Source organism: Tachyglossus aculeatus, chromosome 14 (genome assembly GCF_015852505.1).
Source record: "Tachyglossus aculeatus isolate mTacAcu1 chromosome 14, mTacAcu1.pri, whole genome shotgun sequence".
In the NCBI taxonomy this organism is placed as follows: Eukaryota; Metazoa; Chordata; class Mammalia; order Monotremata; family Tachyglossidae; genus Tachyglossus; species Tachyglossus aculeatus.
Genome location: NC_052079.1, coordinates 45,997,684 through 46,022,205, shown reverse-complemented (window position 1 = coordinate 46,022,205; position 24,522 = coordinate 45,997,684). Strand labels below are relative to the sequence as shown.

Genomic DNA, 24,522 nt, shown 5'->3' with positions numbered 1-24,522 from the left:
GGGCAACTCACTTAACTGCTCTGTGCTTCAGTTTTCTCATTTGTAAAATGGAGAGTCTCCCATTCAATAATAATAATGGTGATGGCATTTCTTAAGTGCTTACTATGTGCAAAGCACTGTTCTAAGCGCTGGGGAGGTTACAAGGTGATTGCGTTGTCCCTCGGTGGGGGGGCTCACAATCTTAATCCCCATTTTACAGATGAGGGAACTGAGGCACAGAGAAGTTAAGCAACTTGCCCAAAGTCACCCAGCTGGCAATTGGCGGAAATGGAGAGTCTCTGCCCTTCTCCCTCCCTCCTATTCTGTGAGTCTCATGTGGGACAGAGACTCTGTCTGACCTAATTATTATGCATCTAACCCTGTTTTTAGTACAGTGCTTGACAGCTAGAAAGTACTTAACACCTGTCACCATTATTATTATCTTCCTTCCATAGGTGAATACTTGATTCTGAATTCTCCAAATGCCCTGGGTTACCATAGCATAGTTCGATTAGACTACTGAGAAGCCCCAACTCCCAAATAAATTAGCCAGTTTGTGAACACAATACGCATGGATTGTATGTGCACACACACCTCTATGTTTTTACTGAGGGTGAAGTTCACCTGTGTGTGTGTGAGATTGAAAAGCATACCATAGGTACACTTTTTAGCCACATACTAATCAATTAATGGTATCTATTGAGCGCTTTGTGCAGAGCACTGTATTAAGCCCTTCGGAGAGTACAATTTAAAAGATTTAGCAGGTGTGTTCCTTGCCCACAATAAGCTTAGAGTCTAGAGGGGGAGACCATAACTGTAGGTGGATTTTGGTGGCATTTTCCTCAAGGCACTATATGGGAATGTGCGCCTTGCTGAGACAGACCTGTTGTAGGTTCTCCAATCCATAATCCATTTATCCAATCCATAAAAACCTAACTTCCCTTAACTTTTCCCTCTTATCTCCCATCATGGAACTATCGTCCTTGATTCTCCAACATTCCTGGGGAACATAGCTGATTCCCTGTTTAGCAATTGGGGAAAAGGGCAAGCAAGTTTGGAAGCCAGTGTGGATTGATTGAATGAATGAATGAGTGAGTGCCGTCTGTTTGCAGAGCACTTAATTAGGTCCTTTGAGGCTACACCAAAGACACAATCCCTGCCCCAAGGATATTACAATCTAATAGCATTACAGTTCCCTGCTTAAAACAGCGCTCTTAAGCAGAGAGCTTAAAGATTGCTTCAGATTGCTTAAAGAAAGCAAAAAGATTGCTTCAGAAAGCTTGTCTGGGTTTTGCCGCCTTCCTCCATCAGACCACATAGTCTGTTCCTCCGTTCTTCTACTAGATTACTCTCCCTGGATTGCTTGGGTACAACTGTGTAGTTATACAATTACATAGGTAGGTACTTGAGATCTGGTTTGTTCTCCAAGGAAACTTAAATTGACTTGTTTCAGTTTTATAGTGGTTCTGAGGGTCTGAAAAACAATACGTATTCCCTAGACCAATAAGAAGAATAAGCCCCACAGCACTTTTGTACATATCTGTAATTTTATTTATATTAATGTCTGTCTCCCCCTCTAGACTGTAAGCTTGTTGTGAGCAGGGCATATGTCTGTTATATTTGTTGTACTCTTCCAAGCGCTTAGTACAGTGCTAGAAGCAGCGTGGCTCAGTGGAAAGAGCCCGGGCTTTGGAGTCAGAGGTCATGGGTTCAAATCCGAGCTCTGCCACTTGTCAGCTGTGTGACTTCGGGCAAGTCACTTAACTTCTCTGGGCCCCAGTTCCCTCATCTGTAAAATGGGGGTGAAGACTGTGAGCCCCATGTGGGACAACCTGATCACCTTGTAACCTCCCCAGCACTTAGAACAGTGCTTTGCACGTAGTAAGCGCTTAATAAATGCCATTATTATTATATTATTATTATAAATAAATGTGATTGGCTAATTGTGGCACTTGTTAAGTGATTATTCTGTGCCAAGCACTGTAGTAAGTGCTAGAGTAGTTACAAGACAACGAGGTCAGACACAGTCCCTGGCCCACATGGGGCTCACAGTTTTCCGTAGAAGGGAGAATCTCTATTGAATCCCCATTTTCCAGTTGGGGAAACTGAAGCAAAGAGAAGTTAAGCGAGTTGGCCAAGGTCAAAAAGCTGGAAAGTAGCGGAGACAAGATCAGAATCCAGGTCCCCCGATTCCCAGGCCCATCTGTCCACTTTTCACTAGGCCACTTGGCTGGAAATCCACAGGCCTTCGGTTAAGAGGCAGAAAAGAAAATCTGGTCATCTGGGTGAGAATGGAAAGGCTTGGTTGAGAGATAGAAAAGAAAATCTGGGTGAGAATGGAAAGTTTGCCGTGGAGTGCTTCCAGAGCCCAGCCCTGTGAGGGGCTGAAGCTGTTGTGTTGAACTGCTTTCATCCGACCTGTGTGGGGAGGGTGATTCTGGGATGGAAAATTTTTTCCCTGGAGCAGGCGAAAGATTCCACCCTTCCAGAAGGGGAAGGGAATCTCGGGAGTCCACTGGCCTCGGGCTCCCTCCTTGTTGGCTTCTGTGGATATTACAAAAGAGAGGAGTGGCAGGCCAGGTGAGGGGGATGAAACGAAGGAGAGGGAAGGGGGGTCTTCCCCTTGTGAGAAATGATCTGATTTGGAGCTTTCACTTTCTGCCCTACACACTGGGCTGCTGTCTATCTCTCCCTTTTTTTGAACACACTGATGGCATGACGTAAAGCATCCCCCCAAAAACTAGAAAACCACCAACAATTTCAACCTCCACCCCCATCCTAAAAAATAAGTATTAGCTATATGGTAAGGCTAGGGCCAGTTCTTGAGAAATACTGATCAAATAAGCACTTGGTACAGTGCTCTGTGCACAGTAAGTACTCAGTAAATATGATTGAATGAATGAGTACAACTTTTGTAGCTACTCAAGGGTATTACAAAAGATGATTAAGGACTGTGATTTGAACTGTGAGCCCCATGTGGGGCAGGGATATTTTTTTTTTGGTATTTAAGCGCTTACTATGTGCCAAGCACTGTTCTAAGCGCTGGATTGCATTTGACTTGCTTGTCTTGGCTCTTCTGCAGCTCTTAGTAGAATGTAAAGTGCAGTACAGTGCGCAAAATGGGTGTTTAACCAATACCACAGTTATTATTATAATTATTATTGTCATTGTCAGAGAAGCAGCGTGGCTCAGTGGAAAGAGCACGGGCTTTGGAGTCAGAGGTCATGGGTTCGAATCCCGGCTCCACCACATGTCTTCTGTGTGACCTTGGGCAAGTCACTTAACTTCTCTGAGCCTCCGTTACCTCATCTGTAAAATGGGGATTAAGACTGTGAGCCCCGCGTGGGACAACTTGATCCCGTTGTATTCCCCGCCCCAGCGCTTAGAACGGTGCTGTGCACATAGTAAGCACTTAACAAATGCCATCATTATTATTATTAGGAGCAGGCCCTGTATTCGAGGAGTTTATAGACTGGTGATAAACAGGGGAAGGTTTGATAGAGAAATCGGTGTGTTTGGGAACATTCTTCTCTGGGTATCAGTATGGCAGGGTAAAGCAGAAGTCCATAGAATTGGGCCTTCTCCTTTCCAACTGCTTCCGGCCCTGGGGAGGAAATGGAAATTGTTCAGCCCGTGCCTTTTCCGCGGGTTTTCCCTGCCTAACACACATGCACCAAGTCATTCATTCATTCAATTGTATTTATTGAGTGCTTACTGTGTGCGGAACACTGTACTAAGCGCTTGGAAAGTCCAAGTTGGCAACATATAGAGACGGTCCCTACCCAACAACAGTCTAGAAGGGAGAGGCAGACAACAAAACAAAATATATTAACAAAATAAAATAATAATGGTAAATACGTACAAGTAAAATAGAGTCATAAATCTGTCCAAACATATATACAGGTGCTGTGGGGAGGGGAAGGAGGTAGGGCAGGGGGAGGGGGAGGGGAAGGAGGGGGCTCAGTGTAGGAAGGCCTACTGGAGGAGGTGAGCGCTTAGTAGGGCTTTGAAGGGAGGAAGAGAGCTAGTTTGGTGGATGTGCGGAGGGAAGAAATTCCGGGACAGGGGGAGGATGTGGGCTGGGGGTCGACGGCGGCACAGCCTTTTAGACTGTGAGCCCACTGTTGGGTAGGGACTGTCTCTATATGTTGCCAACTTGGACTTCCCAAGCGCTTAGTACAGTGCTCTGCACACAGTAAGCGCTCAATAAATACGATTGATGATGACTGATGACAGACGAGAAAGAGGGACGGTGAGGAGGTGAGCGGCGGCAGAGGAGCGGAGGGTGCGGGCTGGGCTGGAGAAGGAAAGAAGGGAGGTGAGGTAGGAGGGGGCGAGGTGATGGATGGACAGCCTTGAAGCCGGGAGTCCTCCCGGAGAAAGCATATTTGCCTTAGCTGAGATGGACGAAAGCCATCCGCCGCTCCCTGCTGCCCTGTCTGCTGCTCGGTCCAGGAACCCTGGCTCCCAGCTCCCTAGTTGGGGTTTAGCCTAGTGAACTGGGCTTCTTCCCCTCTGCCAAGTCCCCATCGTGTGCCCAGGACAGCCCCGACGCCCTGGGCCTTTAACTGCGTGATCCCATCCCAAACGGGACGCGGGCCTCAAGGTGCCAGGCCGCCGGGAGACTTGCTCTCCAATTCAACATGGCCTAGTGGCTACAACACGGGCCCGGGTTTTCCAAAGGCCGTGGGTTCTAATCCGGCTCGGCCACTTGTCTCCTGTGTGACCTTGGGCAAGTCGCTGCACGTCTCTGTGCCTGTTACCTCATCTGTAAAGTGGGGATGGAGATTGTGAGCCCCTCGTGGGACAGGGACTATGTCCAACCTGATGACGGGGCTGTGCAGACTGCAGGTGGGGCGGGGGGTTTCTGTGCTGCCGGGGATGCAGGGTGGGGATGGGGGCTGGGGTACCTAGGAGGCAATATCGGGGGGTCGTTCAGGGGGCCAAGGTCTCCCCACTGACTGGGGAGCCCGGGGAAGGGAGTGAGGGGTCGGGAGGTGTGGGGTGGGAACTAAAGTGGAGGAGATGGGGAAGAGCTCTGGGCGAGGACCGATCGGTGCTATTTATTGAGTGCTTCTTGCGGACAGAGTGCTGTGATAAGCACTTGGGCGGATATGATACAAAAAAAATAGACATTCCCTGCTCACAAGAAGCTTACGGTCTAAAGGGAGAGACGGCCATTAGAATGAATTATGGATGTACATATACATGTATATGTTGCCAACTTGTACTTCCCAAGCGCTTAGTACAGTGCTCTGCACACAGTAAGCGCTCAATAAATACGATTGATTGATTGATCTGCTTGTATCCACCCCGGTGCTTAGTACAGTGCCTGGCACACAGTTAAGCTCTTAACCGTGAAGCAGCGTGGCTCAGTGGAAAGAGCCCCGGCTTAGGAGTCAGAGGTCATGGGTTCTAATCCCGGCTCTGCCACATGTCTGTAGTGTGACCTTGGGCAAGTCACTTCACTTCTCTGAGCCTCAGTTACCTCATCTGGAAAATGGGGATTAAGATTGTGAGGTCCACGTGGGACAACCTGCTCACCTTGTATCTCCCCAGCGCTTAGAAGAATGTTTCGCACATAGTAAGCGCTTAAGAAATTCCATCATTATTAGTAAATACCATTATTAATTAATGAAGTATTCCTCATCCCATCCCGTGTTTTCTGTTATTTTAGGGAAATCTGGTTTATTATGGAGAATAGTGCCATCTAGCGGTCCTTTCGCGGAATGGGTTTGGATTGCTCCCGGGCCAAGGATAATAATAATAATAATAATAATAATAATAATAATAATAATAATTACTATTATTATTATTATTATGTTAAGCGCTTACTATGTGCCAAGCACTGTTCTAAGCGCTGGGGGAGATACAAGGTAATCAGGTTGTCCCACGTGGGGCTCACAGTCTTCATCCCCATTTGACAGATGAGGTCACTGAGGCCCAAAGAAGTGAAATGACTTGCCCAAAGTCACACTTCTGATAAGTGGCGGAGCCGGGATTCGAACCCACGACCTCTGACTCCCAAGCCCGGGCTCTTTCCACTGAGCCACGCTGCCTCTCTAGGATGGTCAGTCGTTCATTCAATCGTATTTATTGAGCACTTACTGTGTGCAGAGCACTGTACTAAGCGCTTGGAACGTACGATACAGCAATAGACACAATCCTTACAGACAACGGGGAGGGGTGGAGGGAACAGACATCAATACCTGTTTAGAAGCAGAGTGGCTCAGTGGAAAGAGCCCGGGAGTGAGAGGACGTGGGTTCTAATCCCGCCTCCGCCACTTGTCTGCTGGGTGACCTTGGGCAAATCGTTTAACTTTTCTGTGCCTCAGTTACCTCATCTGTAAAATGGGGATTAAGACTGTGAGCCCCACTTGGGACAACCTGATTACTTTGTGTCTACCCCAGCGCTAAGAAGAGTGCTTGGCACATAGTAAGTGCTTAACAAATACCATCATTATTAATACAAGCATCGGGTAGGGATTGTCTCTATCTGTTGCCGAATTGTACTTTCCAAGCACTTAGTACAGTGCTCTGCACACAGCGCTCAATAAATGCAATGGAGTGAATGAATGAACAGGCATCAATACAAATAAATAGAATTATATATACATACATAAGTGCTGTGGGATGGGGAAAGGGGGAAGAGCAATGGAAGTAAGTCATGGTGATGCGGAACTTGTACTTCCTAAGTGCTTAGTGCAGTACGCAGTAAGCACTCAATAAATACGATTGAATGAAATCAATCAATCAAGCAATCGTATTTATTGAGCGCTTACTGTGTGCGGAGCACTGGACTAAGCGCTTGGGAAGTACAAGTTGGCAACATAGAGAGACAGTCCCTACCCAACAGTGGGCTCACAGTCTAAAAGAAATGAATGAAAGAGTGGGGCTTAGTCTGTATTGTTAAAAATAATAGAATGATCTTAACAATGATGGTATTTGTTAAGCGCTTACTATGTGCCAGGATGAGAGGAGGTCATATAGGGAGTGCTACCTGGGTCACTAACCAGGCTTCAGAGCTGCCCCTCTCTCGCCAGATAAACCGCCTGGACCCTCTTGTTTTGTCTTTTGTTTTCCTTGCAGGTGATGGACAGTTCAATCATCATCAATCGTATTTATTGAGCGCTTACTGTGTGCAGAGCACTGTCCTGAGCGCTTGGGAAGTACAGGTTGGCAACATAGAGAGACGGTCCCTACCCAACAGTGGGCTCAAAGTCCAAAAGAAATGAATGAAAGAGTGGGGCTTAGTCTGTATTGTTAAAAATAATAGAATGATCTTAACAATGATGGTATTTGTTAAACCAGGATGAGAGGAGGTCGTATAGGGCTCAATCAATCAATCAATCAATCGTATTTATGGAGTGCTTACTGTGTGCGGAGCACTGTACTAAGCGCTTGGGAAGTACAAGTTGGCAACATAGAGAGACAGTCCCTACCCAACGGTGGGCTCACAGTCGAAAAGAAATGAATGAAAGAGTGGGGCTTAGTCTGTATTGTTAAAAATAATAGAATAATCTTAACAATGATGGTATTTGTTAAACCAGGATGAGAGGAGGTCGTACAGGGCTCAATCAATCAATCAATCAATCAATCGTATTTATTGAGTGCTTACTGTGTGCGGAGCACTGTACTAAGCGCTTGGGAAGTACAAGTTGGCAACATAGAGAGACAGTCCCTACCCAACGGCGGGCTCACAGTCTAAAAGAAATGAATGAAAGAGTGGGGCTTAGTCTGTATTGTTAAAAATAATAGAATAATCTTAACAATGATGGTATTTGTTAAACCAGGATGAGAGGAGGTCGTATAGGGAGTGCTATCTGGGTCACTAACCAGGCTTCAGAGCTGCCCCTCTCTCACCAGATAAACCACCTGGACCCTCTTGTTTCGTCTTTTGTTTTCCTTGCAGGTGATGGACAGTTCAATCATCATCAATCGTATTTATTGAGCGCTTACTGTGTGCGGAGCACTGTACTAAGCGCTTGGGAAGTACAAGTTGGCAACATAGAGACGGTCCCTACCCAACAGTGGGCTCACAGTCTAAAAGAAATGAATGAAAGAGTGGGGCTTAGTCTGTATTGTTAAAAATAATAGAATAATCTTAACAATGATGGTATGTGTTAAACCAGGATGAGAGGAGGTCGTATAGGGCTCAATCAATCAATCAATCAATCGTATTTATTGAGCGCTTACTGTGTGCGGAGCACTGTACTAAGCGCTTGGGAAGTACAAGTTGGCAACATAGAGACGGTCCCTACCCAACAGTGGGCTCACAGTCTAAAAGAAATGAATGAAAGAGTGGGGCTTAGTCTGTATTGTTAAAAATAATAGAATAATCTTAACAATGATGGTATGTGTTAAACCAGGATGAGAGGAGGTCGTATAGGGCTCAATCAATCAATCAATCAACCGTATTTATTGAGCGCTTACTGTGTGCGGAGCACTGTACTAAGCGCTTGGGAAGTACAAGTTGGCAACATAGAGAGACGGTCCCTACCCAACAGTGGGCTCACAGAGCTGCCCCTCTCTCGCCAGATAAACCGCCTGGACCCTCTTGTTTTGTCTTTTGTTTTCCTTGCAGGTGATGGACAGTTCAATGCCCCTGATTGGGGAGCACGTGGAGGAGGACAGGCAGCTAGTGGCCGACCTGGTCATTTCCAAAATGACTCAGTTGCTGGTGACAGGAGGGACTTCCCCTTCACCCCCGAGGCCTTGGGTAAAATGAACGTGGGGTAGGAGGGGGAAAACGCGGGCGTCTTGGGGAGGGTAGGAGGGATGCTGGGTGGGTAGACTGGAAGCTCGCTGTGGACGGGGAATGTGTTTATTGTTATAATAATAATAATAATAATGGCATTTATTAAGCGCTTACTATGTGCAAAGCACTGTTTTAAGCACTGGGGAGGTTACAAGGTGATCAGGTTGTCCCACGGTGGGCTCACAGTCTCAATCCCTATTTTACAGATGAGGTCACTGAGGCGCAGAGAAGTGAAGTGACTTGTCCAAAGTCACACAGCTGACAATTGGCAGAGCTGGGGTTTGAACCCGTGACCTCTGACTCCAAAGCCCCTGCTCTTCTCCACTGAGCCACGCTGCTTCTCTTACTCTCTCAACCACAGTGTACAGTGTTTTACACAATATAACAATTGTTATATTGTAGCCATAATAATAATAATGATAGCATTTATTAAGTGCTTACTATGTGCAAAGCACTGTTCTAAGCGCTGGGGAGGTTACAAGGTGATGAGGTTGTCCCACGAGGGCTCACAGTCTTAATCCCCATTTTCCACTGTTCTAAGCGCTGGGGAGGTTACAAGGTGATGAGGTTGTCCCACGGGGGCTCACAGTCTTAATCCCCATTTTCCAGATGAGGGAACTGAGGCCCAGAGAAGTGAAGTGACTTGCCCAAAGTCACACAGCCGACAAGCGGCGGAGGCGGGGTTTGAACCCATGACCTCTGACTCCAAAGCCTGTGCTCTTTCCACTGAGCCACGCTGCTTCTCTTACTGTCTCAAGCACAGTGTACAGTGTTTTACACAAGTAAACTTTCAAAATATAATAATAATAATAATAATAATGGTATTTGTTAAGCGCTTCTTATGTGCCAAGCACTGTTCTAAGCGCCAGTAGATACAGGATAATCAGTTGTCCCATGTGGGGCTCACACTTTTAATCCCCATTTTCCAGATGAGGGAACTGAGGCCCAGAGAAGTGAAGTGACTTGCCCAAAGTCACACAGCCGACAAGTGGCGGAGGCGGGGTTTGAACCCATGACCTCTGACTCCAAAGCCCGTGCTCTTTCCACTGAGCCACGCTGCTTCTCTTACTCTCTCAAGCACTTAGTACAGTGTTTTACACAAGTAAGCTCTCAAAATATAATAATAATAATAATGGTATTTGTTAAGCGCTTCTTATGTGCCAAGCACTGTTCTAAGCACCGGTAGATACAGGATAATCAGTTGTCCCATGTGGGGCTCACTCTTTTAATCCCCATTTTACAGATGAGGGAACTGAGGCACAGAGAAGTGAAGTGACTTGCCCAAAGTCACACAGCCGACAAGTGGCGGAGGCGGGGTTTGAACCCATGACCTCTGACTCCAAAGCCTGTGCGCTTTCCACTGAGCCACGCTGCTTCTCTTACTCTCTCAAGCACTTAGTACAGTGTTTTACACAAGTAAGCTCTCAAAATATAATAATAGTAATAATAATAATGGTGTTAAGCGCTTCTTATGTGCCAAGCACTGTTCTAAGCACCGGTAGATACAGGATAATCAGTTGTCCCATGTGGGGCTCACTCTTTTAATCCCCATTTTACAGATGAGGGAACTGAGGCACAGAGAAGTTAAGTGACATGCCCAAGTTCACACAGCAGACAAGTGGCGGAGGTGGGATTAGAACCCAGGACCTTCGGAGTCCCAGCACGGGCTCTTGCCACTAAATCACGCGATCGAATGAATAAATGAACAAATAGAGGGGAAGGGGAAGGCTGAGGGCGGAGGAGAGATCCTGGGAAGATGCTGGGAGGATGGGAGGGATGTGGAGCAAACAGGCAAGCCTAGTTTAGAATTAAACCTTACCAAACCTGATCTAATAATTGTAATAATAATTATGGTATTCGTTAAGTGCTTACTGTGTGCCAGGCACTGTATTAAGCGCTGTGGTGGATACAAGCAAATTGGGATGGACTCAGTCCCTTTCCCCTCAGTCCCTTTCCCGCATGGAGCTCACAGGCTTAATCTCCATTTTACAGATGAGGTTACTGAGGCCCGGAGAAGTGAAGTGACTTGCCCAAGGCCACACAGCCGACGAGTGGGAGAGCCGGGATTAGAATCCCAGCTCTGACAGTTGTCAGCTGTGGGACTTTGGGCAAGTCACTTCACTTCTCTGGGCCTCAGTGACCTCATCTGTAAAATGGGGATTAAGACGGTGAGCCCCCCAAGGGCCAACCTGATCACCTTGTAACCTCCCCAGCGCTTAGAACAGTGCTTTGCACAGAGTAAGTGCTTAATAAATGCCATTATTATTATTATTATTATACCATGCTGCTTCCTGCTGTTTCCCATTGATCTGGGAAACAGCGTGGCTCAGTGGAAAGAGCCCGGGCTTTGGAGTCAGAGGTCATGGGTTCAAATCCCTGCTCCGCCAATTGCCAGCTGGGTGACTTTGGGCAAGTCACTTCACTTCTCTGGGCCTCAGTTAACCCATCTGTAAAATGGGGATTAAGATCGTGAGCCCCCCGTGGGACAATCTGATCTCCTTGTAACCTCCCCAGTGCTTCGAACAGTGCTTTGCACATAGTAAGTGCTTAATAAATGCTCTTCTTCTTCTTCTTTCTTCTTCTTCTTCTTCCTTCTTCTTTCTTCTTCTTTCTTCTTCTTCTTTCTTCTTCTTTCTTCTTCTTCCTTCTTCTTCTTCCTTCTTCTTCTTTCTTCTTTCTTCTTCTTCTATCCTTCTCCCCTTGCCTTGCCCAATGCACCCTCGTACCCAGCTGCACCCGAATCCAGACTAGTGGGTGAGGAGGCCGGGAGGGGAAGGGGAGAGGGGAAAGGGAAAGAAAACGCAGCATGGTACAGTGGAGAGAGCTGCCAGAGCTGCTTGGGAGTCACAGGACCTGCTCTGTCAATCAATCAATCAATCAATCGTATTTATTGAGCGCTTACTGTGTGCAGAGCACTGTACTAAGCGCTTGGGAAGTCCAAGTTGGCAACATATAGAGATGGTCCCTACCCAACAGTGGGCTCACAGTCTAAAAGGGGGAGACAGAGAACCAAACCAAACATACTAACAAAATAAAATAAATAGAATAGATATGTACAAGTAAAATAAATAGAGTAATAAATATGTACAAACATATATACATATATACAAGTGCTGTGGGGAAGGGAAGGAGGTGAGATGGGGGGATGGAGAGGGGGACGAGGGGGAGAGGAAGGAAGGGGCTCAGTCTGGGAAGACCTCCTGGAGTCTTTTAGACTGTGAGCCCACTGTTGGGTAGGGACTGTCTCTCTATGTTGCCAACTTGTACTTCCCAAGCGCTTAGTACAGTGCTCTGCACATAGTAAGCGCTCAATAAATACGATTGATGATGACTGTCTCTATATGTTGCCAACTTGTACTTCCCAAGCGCTTAGTACAGTGCTCTGCACATAGTAAGCGCTCAATAAATACGATTGATGATGACTGTCTCTCTATGTTGCCAACTTGTACTTCCCAAGCGCTTAGTACAGTGCTCTGCACACAGTAAGCGCTTAATAAATATGATTGATGAGGAGGAGGAGGAGACCCCTGTGCTCTGTGACCTCAGAGAAGTCAAATTCGTACTGGGCCCGACCCGATTATCTTGCGTCTGCCCAAGTGTTTGGTACCTAGAAAACACTTAATAAATGTCACAACGAATATTTTTTGTTATTATCATTAGGGCTGTTTGCAGGGAGAATGCTGGGCGGGATATTTCTGGTTTCTTCTGTGTGGTGTTTTAAGTAGGAGAGCCCTTGCAGGGCTTACTGGAAACCATCTCCTCCTAGCATTGCCCTAACCTGAGAAATTGTATCTCGGTGATATTCTGGCCCACACTGGTCAGTGATCGCTAACATCATCATTATCGTCAATCATATTTATTGAGCGCTTACTATGTGCAGAGCACTGTACTAAGCGCTTGGGAAGTACAAATTGGCGACATACAGAGACAGTCCCTACCCAACAGTGGGCTCACAGTCTGAAAGGGGGAGACGGAGAACAAAACCAAACATCAATCAATCAATCGTATTTATTGAGCGCTTACTATGTGCAGAGCACTGTACTAAGCGCTTGGGAAGGACAAATTGGCAACATATAGAGACAGTCCCTACCCAACAGTGGGCTCACAGTCTAAAAGGGGGAGACAGAGAACAAAACCAAACATACTAACAAAATAAAATAAATAGGATAGATATGTACAAGTAAAATAAATAAATAGAGTAATAAATATGTACAACCATATATACATATATACAGGTGCTGTGGGGAAGGGAAGGAGGTGAGATGGGGGGGGATGGAGAGGGGGACGAGGGGGAGAGGAAGGAAGGGGCTCAGTCTGGGGCTCAGCTAACATAACAAGCCAGCTTTGTTCTTCCCTAATCCACTCACTTTCTGCCTCCCTTCTGCCCTTAAAGACTTGCTGTCCCCTACACAATAAATATGAAGTTTTGTGTGTGTGTGTGTGCGCATACGTACATGTGTGCTGGATGTGGTTGTGTACATGCACCCACACATAGCACACAGATGGATAATAATAGTAATAACGATGGTATTTATTAAGCGCTTACTATGTGCAAATCAATCAATCAATCAATTATATTTATTGAGCGCTTACTCTGTGCAGAGCACTGTACTAAGCGCTTGGGAAGTCCAAGTCGGCAACATATAGAGACAGTCCCTACCCAACAGTGGGCTCACAGTCTAAAAGGGGGAGACAGAGAACAAAACCAAACATACTAACAAAATAAAATAAATAGAATAGATATGTACAAGTAAAATAAATAGAGTAATAAATATGTACAAACAATAATAATAATATAAACAATAATAATAATGGTATTTGTTTAGTGCTTACTATGTGCCAAGCACTCTACTACATACTAGGGTAGATACAGTGCAATCGCACTGTTCTAAGTGCTGGGGAGGTTACAAGGTGATCAGGTCATCCCCCGGGCCAAGGATAAATAATAATAATAATAATAATAATAATAATAATAATAATAATAATAATAATAGTGTTAAGCACTTACTATGTGCAAAGCACTGTTCTAAGCGCTGGGGGATACAAGGTGATCAGGTTGTCCCACGTGGGGCTCACAGCCTTCATCCCCATTTTACAGATGAGGTCACTGAGGCCCAGAGAAGTGAAGTGACTCGCCCAAAGTCGCACAGCTGAATTGGTGGAGCCGGGATTTGAACCCATGACCTCCGGCTCCCAAGCCCGGGCTCTTTCCACTGAGCCACGAGACCTCTGTCTTGCGGCTGTTTTCCTTGTGCTTCCGTCTGTTCTGTCCTAATTTTGGAATCAATCAATCCTTTGTATTTATTGAGGACTTCCCGTCTGCAGAACACTGTACTAAGCACTTGGGAGAGTCCAGTGTAACCGTTGGTAGACACATTCCCATCCCACAGTGAGCTTACAGTCTAGAGGGGATTTACGGTCTTGGGGAGGGGGTGTCACTCAGTGATTTTATTTTTTCCTGCTTTCTTCAGCAAGTCCAGCCAAAAGCGGTGAAATCTCAGGGGCAACCCCACCTTGGACAATCGTCCCAGCCACGCCCACCCCCTCAAGGTACAGTTGATGGGATACGGGGGTGAGGGAGGGTCGGGGGGTATCATCAGGTTGACAATTCACCCAGTTGGAAAAATTGTCAATCGATCAATCAATCAATCAATCGTATCTATTGAGCGCTTACTGTGTGCAGGGCACTGTACTGAGCGCTTGGGAAGTACAAGTTGGCAACATAGAGAGACAGTCCCTACCCAACGGTGGGCTCACAGTCTAAAAGGGGGGAGACGGAGAACAAAACCAAACATACTAACAAGATAAAATGAATAGAATAGATATGTACAAGTAAAATAAATAAATAAATAAATAGATAGATAGATAGATAAATAAATAAATAGAGTAATAATTATGTACAAACATATATGCATATATACAGATCTATTTATCTAATAATAATAATAATAATGGCATTTATTAAGTGCTTACTATGTGCAAAGCACTGTTCTAAGCACTGGGGAGGTTGCAAGGTGATCAGGTTGTCCCACAGGGGGGCTCACAATCTTAATCCCCATTTTACAGATGAGGGAACTGAGGCATAGAGAAGTGAAGTGACTTGCCCAAAGTCACACAGCTGACAATTGGCGGAGCTGGGATTTATCTATACATAAATAGATGCCACTCTCTCCCCAACTTTGAAATGCGCCCTTCTTCCACTCCTAAACATGCAGCCACGTTCAGAAGGTCATGGGGTCTAATCTTGGCTCCGCCACTTATCTGCTGTGTGACCTTGGGCAAGTCACTTCACTTCTCTCTGCCTCACCTCATCTGTAAAAGAGGGATTGAGACTGTGAGCCCCACGTCGGACAGGGACCGGGTCCAACCTGATTTGCTTGTATCCACCCCAGGGCTTAGTACAGTGCCTGGCACATAGTAAGTGCTTAGCAAATACCGTCATTATTAATTATTATGATGTTGATTGGCCTTTACCCGGCCCCAGTGAAGTTCACACCCTTGTGCAGGGTTTGCAAATGAGAGGCAGAAGACAGAGCCCTGAACTTGGAGTCGAAAAAGGTCACGGAATCTCTCTGAGCCTCTGTTTCCTCAAATGCAACCTGAAGATAATGAGTCCATTCAATCAATCAAACAATCAGTCGTATTTATTGAGCGCTTACTGTGTGCAGAGCACTGTACTAAGCGCTTGGGGAGTACAAGTTGGCAACATATAGAGACGGTCCCTACCCAACAGTGGGCTCACAGTCTAAAAGGGGGAGACAGAGAACTAAACCAAATGTACTAACAAAATAAAATAAATAAAATAGATATGTACAAGTAAAATAAATAGAGTAATAAATATGTACAAATATATATATATATATATATATATATATATATATATATATATATATATATACAGGTGCTATGGGGAAGGGAAGGAGGTAAGATGGGGGGATGGAGGGGGGACGAGGGGGAGAGGAAGGAAGGGGCTCAGTCTGGGAAGGCCTCCTGGAGGAGGTGAGCTCTCAGCAGGGCCTTGAAGGGAGGAAGAGAGCTAGCTTGGCGGATGGGCGGAGATGGTCCATTCTTACCATCTAGTGTTGTTCTGAATATGTATCAGATTAAAGGCAAAGCTGAAGAACACTAGAAAGCACAGCTGGGTGGAAAGAGCAAGGACCTGGGTTCTAATCCCGGCTCCACCGTGTGCCTGTTGTGTGATCTTGGCACACATCCCCCTCTTCGACTGTGAGCCCACTGCTGGGTAGGGACTGTCTCTATATGTTACCAACTTGTACTTCCCAAGTGTTTGGTACAGTGCTCTGCACACAGTAAGCGCTCAATAAATACGATTGATGATGATGATGATCTTGGGCGAGTCATTTAGCTTCTCTGTGCCTCGGTTTTCTCCTCTGTAAAATGGAGGAGAAATACCTGCTCGCCCTTAGACTGGGAAGTCCATGTGGGAGCAGCAGGAGGCTGCTGGCCGCACACCCATGGCTGGGTGCCCTATGCTGTGGGTGCCACTGATGTGTGTGTGTGTGTGTGTGTGTGTTTGTGTCTTCTTTCTGCAGGAGGCCAGCGCCAGATCCCATCACCTCAGCCCGCCCGGACAGGAGGGCCCCCTCAGCAGCGACTGTCCCCGCAGGGCCAGCAGCCCCAGAGCCCACAGTCCGGCTCGCCTCAGAGATCTCCCGGCTCCCCGCAGCAATCCAGAGCCGCCAGCGGAGCCTCCTCCAGTCAGCCCTCCAAGCCAGGCTCCTTGCCCCCTTCCCGGCCCCCGGCCCAGGGCCGGGGCCCTGCTCAGCCGGGCCCTGGGGACGTCTCTAAATCCCAGGCTTCTCCTCATCCTCATCTCAAGTAAGTGCTGTGGGGGCTACCGGGCCAGGGTGGGGCCTATTGGGCTGGGGGTTGACTATAGGAGTGTAATAATAATAATAATAACAATGGTATTTGTTAAGCGCTTCCTATGTGCAAAGCACTGTTCTAAGCTCTGGGGGGATACAAGGTGATCAGGTTGTCCCACGTGGGGCTCACGCTCTTAATCCCCATTTTACAGCTGAGGCAACTGAGGCCCAGAGAAGTGAAGTGACTTGCCCAAAGTCACACAGCTGGCAATTGGCAGAGCCAGGATTCGAACCCCTGACCTCAGACTCCAAAGCCCGTGCTCTTTCCACTGAGCCACGCTGCTTCTCTGTGTAGGGGAGGGAGCTGAGGGGACGGGGCCACGGTACCGCGAGTGGCCGGATGGGCCAACTTGTACTTCCCAAGCGCTTAGTACAGTGCTCTGCACACAGTAAGCTCTCCATAAATACGATTGATTGATTGATTGGCTGGGGAAACTCACATTTCCAACAGGAAGTTGGAGCCTAGCCCTGTAAGATTTTCATCACTCGTGCTAAAATACGATCAATCAATCAATCAATCAGTGGTATTTATTGAGGAAAGAAGCCTCATCTAGTGGGCAGAGCACAATCCTGGAAGTCAGAAGGTCCTGGGTTCTAATCCCGGCTCTGCCCTTTGACCCCGGGCAAGTCACTTAACTTCTCTGTGCCTCAGTTCCCTTATCTGTAAAATGGGGATCAAGACCGTGATGCCCCTATGGGACAGGGACTGTGTCCGACCTGATTAGCTTGTATCTACCCCAGCGCTTAAAATAATAATAATAATGATGGCATTTATTAAGCGCTTACTACAGTACTTGACACATAATAAGCGCTTACCAAATAACAAATACCATATTTTTTTTTTTTTTGGAGGGTTTACTAAGTGCTTGGGAGAGTACAACAGAATTAGCAGACGCATTCCCTGCCCGTAACGAGCTTACATTCAGGGGTATCTTGATTCATAGAGTTACATGACAAATTGGGCCCGGATTTTCCTTAATTAGGATCATTGGCCCTGGACATTAACCGCCTAATAGAGTTTGCCCAGAAAAGAGAGTTCTTCCAAGGACAGAATCTTCCCCCATGAGAGAGATCCAAATGTGTCCCGGTGCTCTCAGCCCCTCCCAGTCAATCAATCAGTTGTATTTATTGAATGCTCACTGTTTGCAGAGCACTGTACTAAGCGTTTGGGAGAGTACAATAGAACAGAGTTATATAAATATAAACAGAGTTATATTATGTTGCCAATTTGTACTTCCCAAGCGCTTAGTACAGTGCTCTGCACATAGTAAGCGCTCAATAAATACATTTGATGATGATGACGATATAAATATACAGAGTTATACAACGTACAGAGTCATTTTGTTCCCTGCCCACAACGAGCTTACAGTCGAGAGGGGCAGACAGACATTAATATAAAAAAATAAATTACTAATACATATGTAAGTGCTGTGGGGATGAAGGGTGTAGAGAGGGAGCAAATCCAAGTGCAAGGGCCATGCAGAAGGGAATGGGAGAAAAGGAAATGAGGGCTTAGGGCAGGCCTCTGGGAGATGTGTCTTCAACGAGACTTTGAAGGTGGAGAGTGTAATTGTCGGATAATCAATCAATTGTATTAATTGAGCGCTTACTGTGTGCAGAGCACTGTACTAAGCACTTGGGAAGTCCAAGTTGGCAACATCTAGAGACAGTCCCTACCCAACAGTGAGCTCACAGTCTAAAAGGGGGAGACAGAGAACAAAACCAAACGTACTAACAAAATAAAATAAATAGAATAGATATGTACAAGTAAAATAAATAGAGTTATAAATATGTATATACATATATACAGGATAAGAAGAAGGAGGATGTTCCAGGGCGGAGGCGCAGGTGTGTGGGCGAGAAGTCGATGGTGATATAGGCAAGATGGAGGTGTGGTGTGTAGTTTGGCATTAGAGGAGCGAAGTGTGCGGGCTGGATTATAGGAGGAGAGTAGCGAGGTGAAGGTGACCGAGAGCTTTAAAGCCAATTTTAGTCCTCCCCCAGGCTGTTTGGCCCAGACAGGCGTCTCTCTGGGGTTCCCATTCCCTCCACCTGCTCCCAGCAGAAGAGGAGCCCCCTTTCCTGCCGAATGAGCTGGTTGAGTCCTGATTCCCAAGGAAGCCGCAGCAGGGGTCATCCTGCATTGTTTCCATAAAGGCCGCCTCCTCCACCCCGTCAATCAGTGGTACTTATTGAGTGCTTACCTTGTGCAGAGCACTTGGGAGAGTACAATACATTTGGTAAATATGATTCTTGTCCTCAAGGAGCTTTCAGTTCCCTTCCTTTTCCTTCCCTTCCCCAACCTAGGGTGAGGGGCAGGATGTGCCGAGGTGGAAGGGGACTTTCCTTTCCTCTACCAACTCGTATTGTACTCTTCCAAACACTTAGTACAGTGCTCTGCACACGGTAATGGTTCAATAAATTCCGCTGATGGAGTGATTTCCCCTTCCTTGGTTTTGGGTGATGGAGCTGCAAGGTGGGTTCTGAAGCAAGGTTGGTTTAGGTAGCAGTGATTTGAGGGACACCAGCCGACGTCATAATAATAATAATAATAATAATGGTATTTGTTAAGCACTTACTATGTGCAAAACACTGTTCTAAGCACTGGGGGTGATCAGGTTGTCCCAAGTGGGGCTCACAGTCTTAATCCCCATTTTACAGATGAGGGAACTGAGGCAAAGAGAAGTGAAGTGACTTGCCCAAAGTCACACAGCTGACAGTTGGCGGAGCTGGGATTTGAACCCACAACCTCTGACTCCAAAGCCCGGGCTCTTTCCACCTGAGCCACGCCGCTAGCAAGAGAACGTGACTACCAACTCTGGTGTATTGAACTCTCCCAAGCGCTTAGTACAGTGCTCTGCACATGTAAAGTGCTCGGTAAATCCCACTGACTGATTGATTGACTCATTCTTTCTCCCTGGGAGAAGGAAACCAACTGAAGCAGCCTAATGAATAGAGCACGAGCTGGGGAGCCAGAAGGACCTGGGTTCTAATTCTGATGCCACCACTTGTCTGCTGTGTGTCCTTGGGCAAGTCACTTAACTTCTCTGTGCCTCGGATACCTCATCTGTAAAATGGTGAGCCCCATGTGGGGCATGGACTGTGTCCAACCTGATTAGCTTGTATCTATCCCAGTGCTTAGTACAGTGCCTGGCACATAGTAAGTGCTTACCAAATACCACTAAAAAATATGTATATACACCGCCTCATCTGGCAGTTCTCCTGAATCCTGCTTTCCCCCTTGTGTTTCAGCAAATCCCGGTCTCTGACCAACAGCTTCAACATTGCCGACTCCTCTCCACGGGGGAACCCCAACGAAGATGAGGCGAAGGCAGAAACCATCCGCAACCTGAGAAAGTCATTTGCTAGTTTGTTTTCCGATTAACTCCGCCTCGCGCTTGGCGTGAGTGCCCAGCCGGCCCCTCCGACCTCCCAGCTCCATTCCAGTCTGCCCACTTGCATCTCCCAGCCTCACTCAGTGCTTGTCAGTGGTCCATTCCGGCCCTGTGAACCGAGCCCTTTTAGGAGAGCTCGTCCCAGTTCCTTTAACCCAGGAACCCATTCTTTGTATATGCTCTAATTTCACTTTTATTGTTGTCTGCATTAAGCAAAAGGGGGAAAAACCAGGAAGCCTCGACTCTTCTGAGCAGGGCTGAAAGGTGGGTCCCACTGCTCTGAGGACTTTAATTCCCCTACCCAGAGCCAGGTAGCAAGTTCTTTGTGTGTGTTACTTCATTTCTGGGAGAGGAGATTCTCCCATCCCCTCACCGGATTCTGAAACTGCGTTTGGGTGGCAAAGATGTACTAGGCAAGTAAGACTTGGGCCGTTTATTGGGAAAAAAAAATTTAATTCTTTTTCTTCCATTCAAATCCAACATCCCTAGCCCAAGCAAAAAGCTTGATCGCATTTGGCCAGAGGAGTGCCGCGAAATAAGTGCTGAGTCTTCCTTAACAAGAAGGATATGAAATCTATGCAGCACAGTTGGCAAGGATACCGGTCCCTGCCTTTCCTCCTTCAAGCCCTCGTTTTGTCTCTAGGATCGTTCCCTCGATCCTCGGAACCTGCCATTCGCTGGTGAGGTGAAGGTCTGTAATCCTCTCGCGGGTTGGGGAAACGTCCATTTTCAGATCCAGGAGTCATTTGCTGCTTTGCAGTTCTCCGGCTCCAGTTCCGTATCTGAGTCTGGACGGGGACCCGTTGGACTGCCCTCCTCTCCTTGTTCTCCCAGCTTTGCCACCTTGGATTCCTAGGTCCAGTAGCCAGTGAGGAGGAATCCCGAGGCCCCCATGCCCATCACCATCCCCGCAGCCTGAAAACCAGGGAGCCAAACCCACCGGGCTCCGGACGACGGCAGACTGGGGCTCGAGGTGATACGCTGATCTTGAGGGCCCGTTTTCTCTAGGGCCCGATCTAGACAGTGCTGGCCTTCTGCACGAAGCCCAGGTATCTCGGTCTCACCCACGCAGCGCAGGAAAAGCAAGAGAATCAAGAGGATGAATTCTCCTTGTCTGTCTCTCATGTAGAGGGGCTTTCACGAGGATCAGGGACGGTCTACGCCCTCGCTCCCTGCGTGCGAGAGATGGCGAGTAGCATGTGACCACCTAATCCTGGGGAAGCAATAAATACTCCTGGACCGTCTGGGGCCTGGTCTGCTTGGTGGACACATACCAGATGAATGAAATAGCCATTGTATAACGGAGTTTGGGGGCTGGGCGCTGAGAAGGGAGCATAGTGTAATTCTGGTGCTTTCTTTTCATCTTTCTAGTAGAAGAAACCCCCTTTCTTTCAGCTGCGCATTTATGGTGAGTACATGTCTTCTGTACAGGCACACAGATGCAAGGCTCAGGGCTCCCTGCCAGAATTGCCGGAGGTTTTACACACACACTCACTCGTTCATATCTGCACTCTATGCAACAGTGGAATTAGCAGAGGCCTGGCATCACACTTGTATTCAACCCCAAGTGGAAACGGAAACCCTCACGGTTGAGCCAACCAGGTAGGGCAGCCAAAATTCCTGCTGCTCCTGCGGTCTCTCCCAGAGCTCCCTGGAACCAAGGGAATTTCGGGTTGTCATTTCCTTTTGGGCCGTTTGCTTCTCTCCTTCTACCTCCTGCTACCTCGCCCTTTCCCTAAGCCCTCTTCAGAAGGGGAGTAGGGGAAGAGAGAGGTTACCTGTTCATATGGCAAAACTTTTGAAAGGGTGGACGGTTGTATAGACTGACTAAAAATCAGCCTGGGGATAATCTAGGGCAGGGGGAAGCCCAGACGTTTCCCCCCACCACGAGCCTCAGTGCCATAATACTGTCTTGTACGCAGTCTGAAAGTTTCAGGTTGGCAAGGCTCAGCCGTCCCTTACAACAGTTCAGGCTCGGGATGGATTTGGAATTACAGGCCCCATGTTTGTGATGTGCTTGGCCATTGTTTGCGTTCATTGTGCGGAGGTATTGGTATTAATTTATGCTGAATCTGTCGGAAAGATGAACAAAGCAGGAACTGAGAGTTAGCGTAATGCCCGTGTCCAAATGGGAGGTCTTTTCAATATGGGTTTCGAGAGACCTCTGTGACTGCGTGAATGCCATCCAATAGCTTGTGGTTTTTTTTACTATCTACTAGGGGTTTGGACAAAGCCATCTCTGCTTTCTGAACCATTAATCTGAATCACAAAGCAGCTTAGCCTAGTGGACGGCGCACAGGCCTGAGAGTCAGAAGACGAGGGCTCCAATTCCAGTTCCGCCACTTACCTGCTGTGTGACCTTGGGCGAGTCAGTCAACTTCTTTGTGCCTCAGTTCCCTCATCTGCAAAATGGGGATTCGACCCCTGTTCTCCCTCCTAGACTGTGAGCCCCATGTGGGACCTGATTATCTTGTATCCATCCCAGTGCTCAGTACAGTGCTTGGAACATATTAAGCACTTAACAAATGATCCAATCATAATTATTATCCTCCCTTGAGCAATTTTACATAGTGTGAAGACAGCTAATCATCTAAATATGTCAAGGTTGTGTGGTAGACAGCCAATCATCCTTTTAACTGGATGTGACATTTTAAAGGGAGAGAAATAGAGAGAATGAAAGCTGGGAGTGGGGAAAGTATTGTCAGAAGGAGGTAAGCGTTCAACTCCCTGCCCTCAGCTTTTTTAAGAGCAAAGGCTAGTGGAGAATGGGCACACTTTGGTACCCAATGACACTTGATAAGGCCTGTGGAGCAGAAAACTTCATTCAATCATTTATTGAGCACTTAGCGGGTGCGGGGGCACTGTACTAAGCGCTTGGGAGAATACAATTACGACAATAAACAGACACACTCCCTGCCCACAGTAAGCGGCCCAGAGAGGCCACCAACACTAAACCTCCCAGATTAATTCAATCATGCTCAAAGCAGTGCAGGTTGAACAGAGCCAAAGCACCTGCTTACTGACTGCCTCCCTCCTTCTTCTTCCTCACCTCACTCCCTACTCATTTACAATCTGACAATCTAAAATCAACTCTCCATGGGGAGCACCTTGAAAGAAGACAATTCCATTTCAGTCCATTTCAGAGATGCTAAGGCAGTGGAGTACTAGTTGGAAGCATGGTTATTAGAGGCATTTAGGCCTTTTCAAGATTAAAACTTGGTCAGGCTGTTTATAAATTGAGGGGCAGCTCCCTCAGCTGGGACAAAACTGTTAAAATGGGAGAGCCCCCATCTTCCCTTGTAAAACCCTCTAATCTTTCACAAGGCAATGCAATTTAGCTGCTGAGGGAAAAAGCATTGTCAGTGAACAATAGGATGAAGAGAAACCTATGATAATTTTGAATTAATTTCAGATGCTGCAAGTTGAAGGATTAGGATGAAAGAAAAAAAGATAAAGAAGGTGAAGAGGGATAAAAAATACGCCGAAGCCATGAGAGGGTTAGAGAAACCAGGGAAAGGATGGGGGACTTTCCCTCCTCACAGAGAAAGAGATTCAGAATTGATTCCTGTATTGGGGGGCTATGCTATACTTCCCAAGCGTTTAATACAGTGCTCTGCACACAGTAAGTGCTCAATAAATATGACTGAATGAATGCTCCTTTGTGCTTTAAACCAGATGGAGACTGGAAAGCTGGTATTTCAAAAGTCAGGAGGGTTGCTATTGTCCAGACCAAGGGAGACAAAGGCCTGAATGAAAATATCAGTAGAGTTAGATCAGCGATAAAACAGAGGTAGCACTTAACAGTGTAGTGACAGTTGCCACCAAGTGATAAAGTGTATAGCAAGGTCTGCCGTCTAATTCAACCAAATATCTAGCCCTCTGCTTGAAGACAAGCCCAGTCAAGACCCAAATGCAATTTTACATGGCGCTGAGCTTTCAATCCATCAGTGGTATTTAATGAGCACTTCCCAGAGCAGTGATAACCAGGTAGATAACTAACCTATGACCACAACGTCTACTGTCCTAAAAGTCTCCATCCCCCCCAACCCCATTTTGCATTTTGCCAAGGGACAAAGAGTTCTTTGTTTTTTGGTGAGTCTTGGAAACTAGCACTCTGCCCAGGTCAATTAGACTATCCTAAATTAGAGAGCCCCTTTCCCTCAGAGAGCCCACTGCCCTTCTAAAGCTCACACTAGTCCCCATACTGCTCTTCCTTTAAGGAAAAGTTTCGGTGGACTGACAGACTTTTTATACTTAAAAAGCCACTGCAAACTCTCGGCCGTGTTTGGAGTAATGGAGTCGGGTTCGGTTTTCTCATTCTGGCCTAAAGACTGACGAATGCCAGGCAGCTCTGCTAATTACAATCTGTTTCATTCAAGCGGAGACAAGAAGAGGTTGGTTGGAGGCGAATAAGTCAAAGTCATCCGCAGACAAGTCACACGATGTATAAGGAACACAAAGCCCCTCTTTTATGCTGGGAATGCAGAGGCAGGAGAAATAGACG

At 46.8% G+C, this 24,522-nt stretch overlaps 1 protein-coding gene across 1 annotated transcript in view; it reads left to right on the top strand.

Annotated features, from left to right (window-relative positions):
- Window positions 1–22,357, top strand: part of SYN3 (synapsin III) — a 350,093-nt gene extending 327,736 nt beyond the window's left edge. The window contains exons 11-14 of the mRNA XM_038756250.1: window positions 8,564–8,698; window positions 14,209–14,287; window positions 16,291–16,576; window positions 19,876–22,357. Coding sequence (XP_038612178.1) covers window positions 8,564–8,698; window positions 14,209–14,287; window positions 16,291–16,576; window positions 19,876–20,008 — 633 coding nt within the window. The 3' untranslated portion in view covers window positions 20,009–22,357. The remainder of the gene's footprint in view (window positions 1–8,563; window positions 8,699–14,208; window positions 14,288–16,290; window positions 16,577–19,875) is intronic.
- The last annotated feature ends 2,165 nt before the right edge of the window (window positions 22,358–24,522 follow it).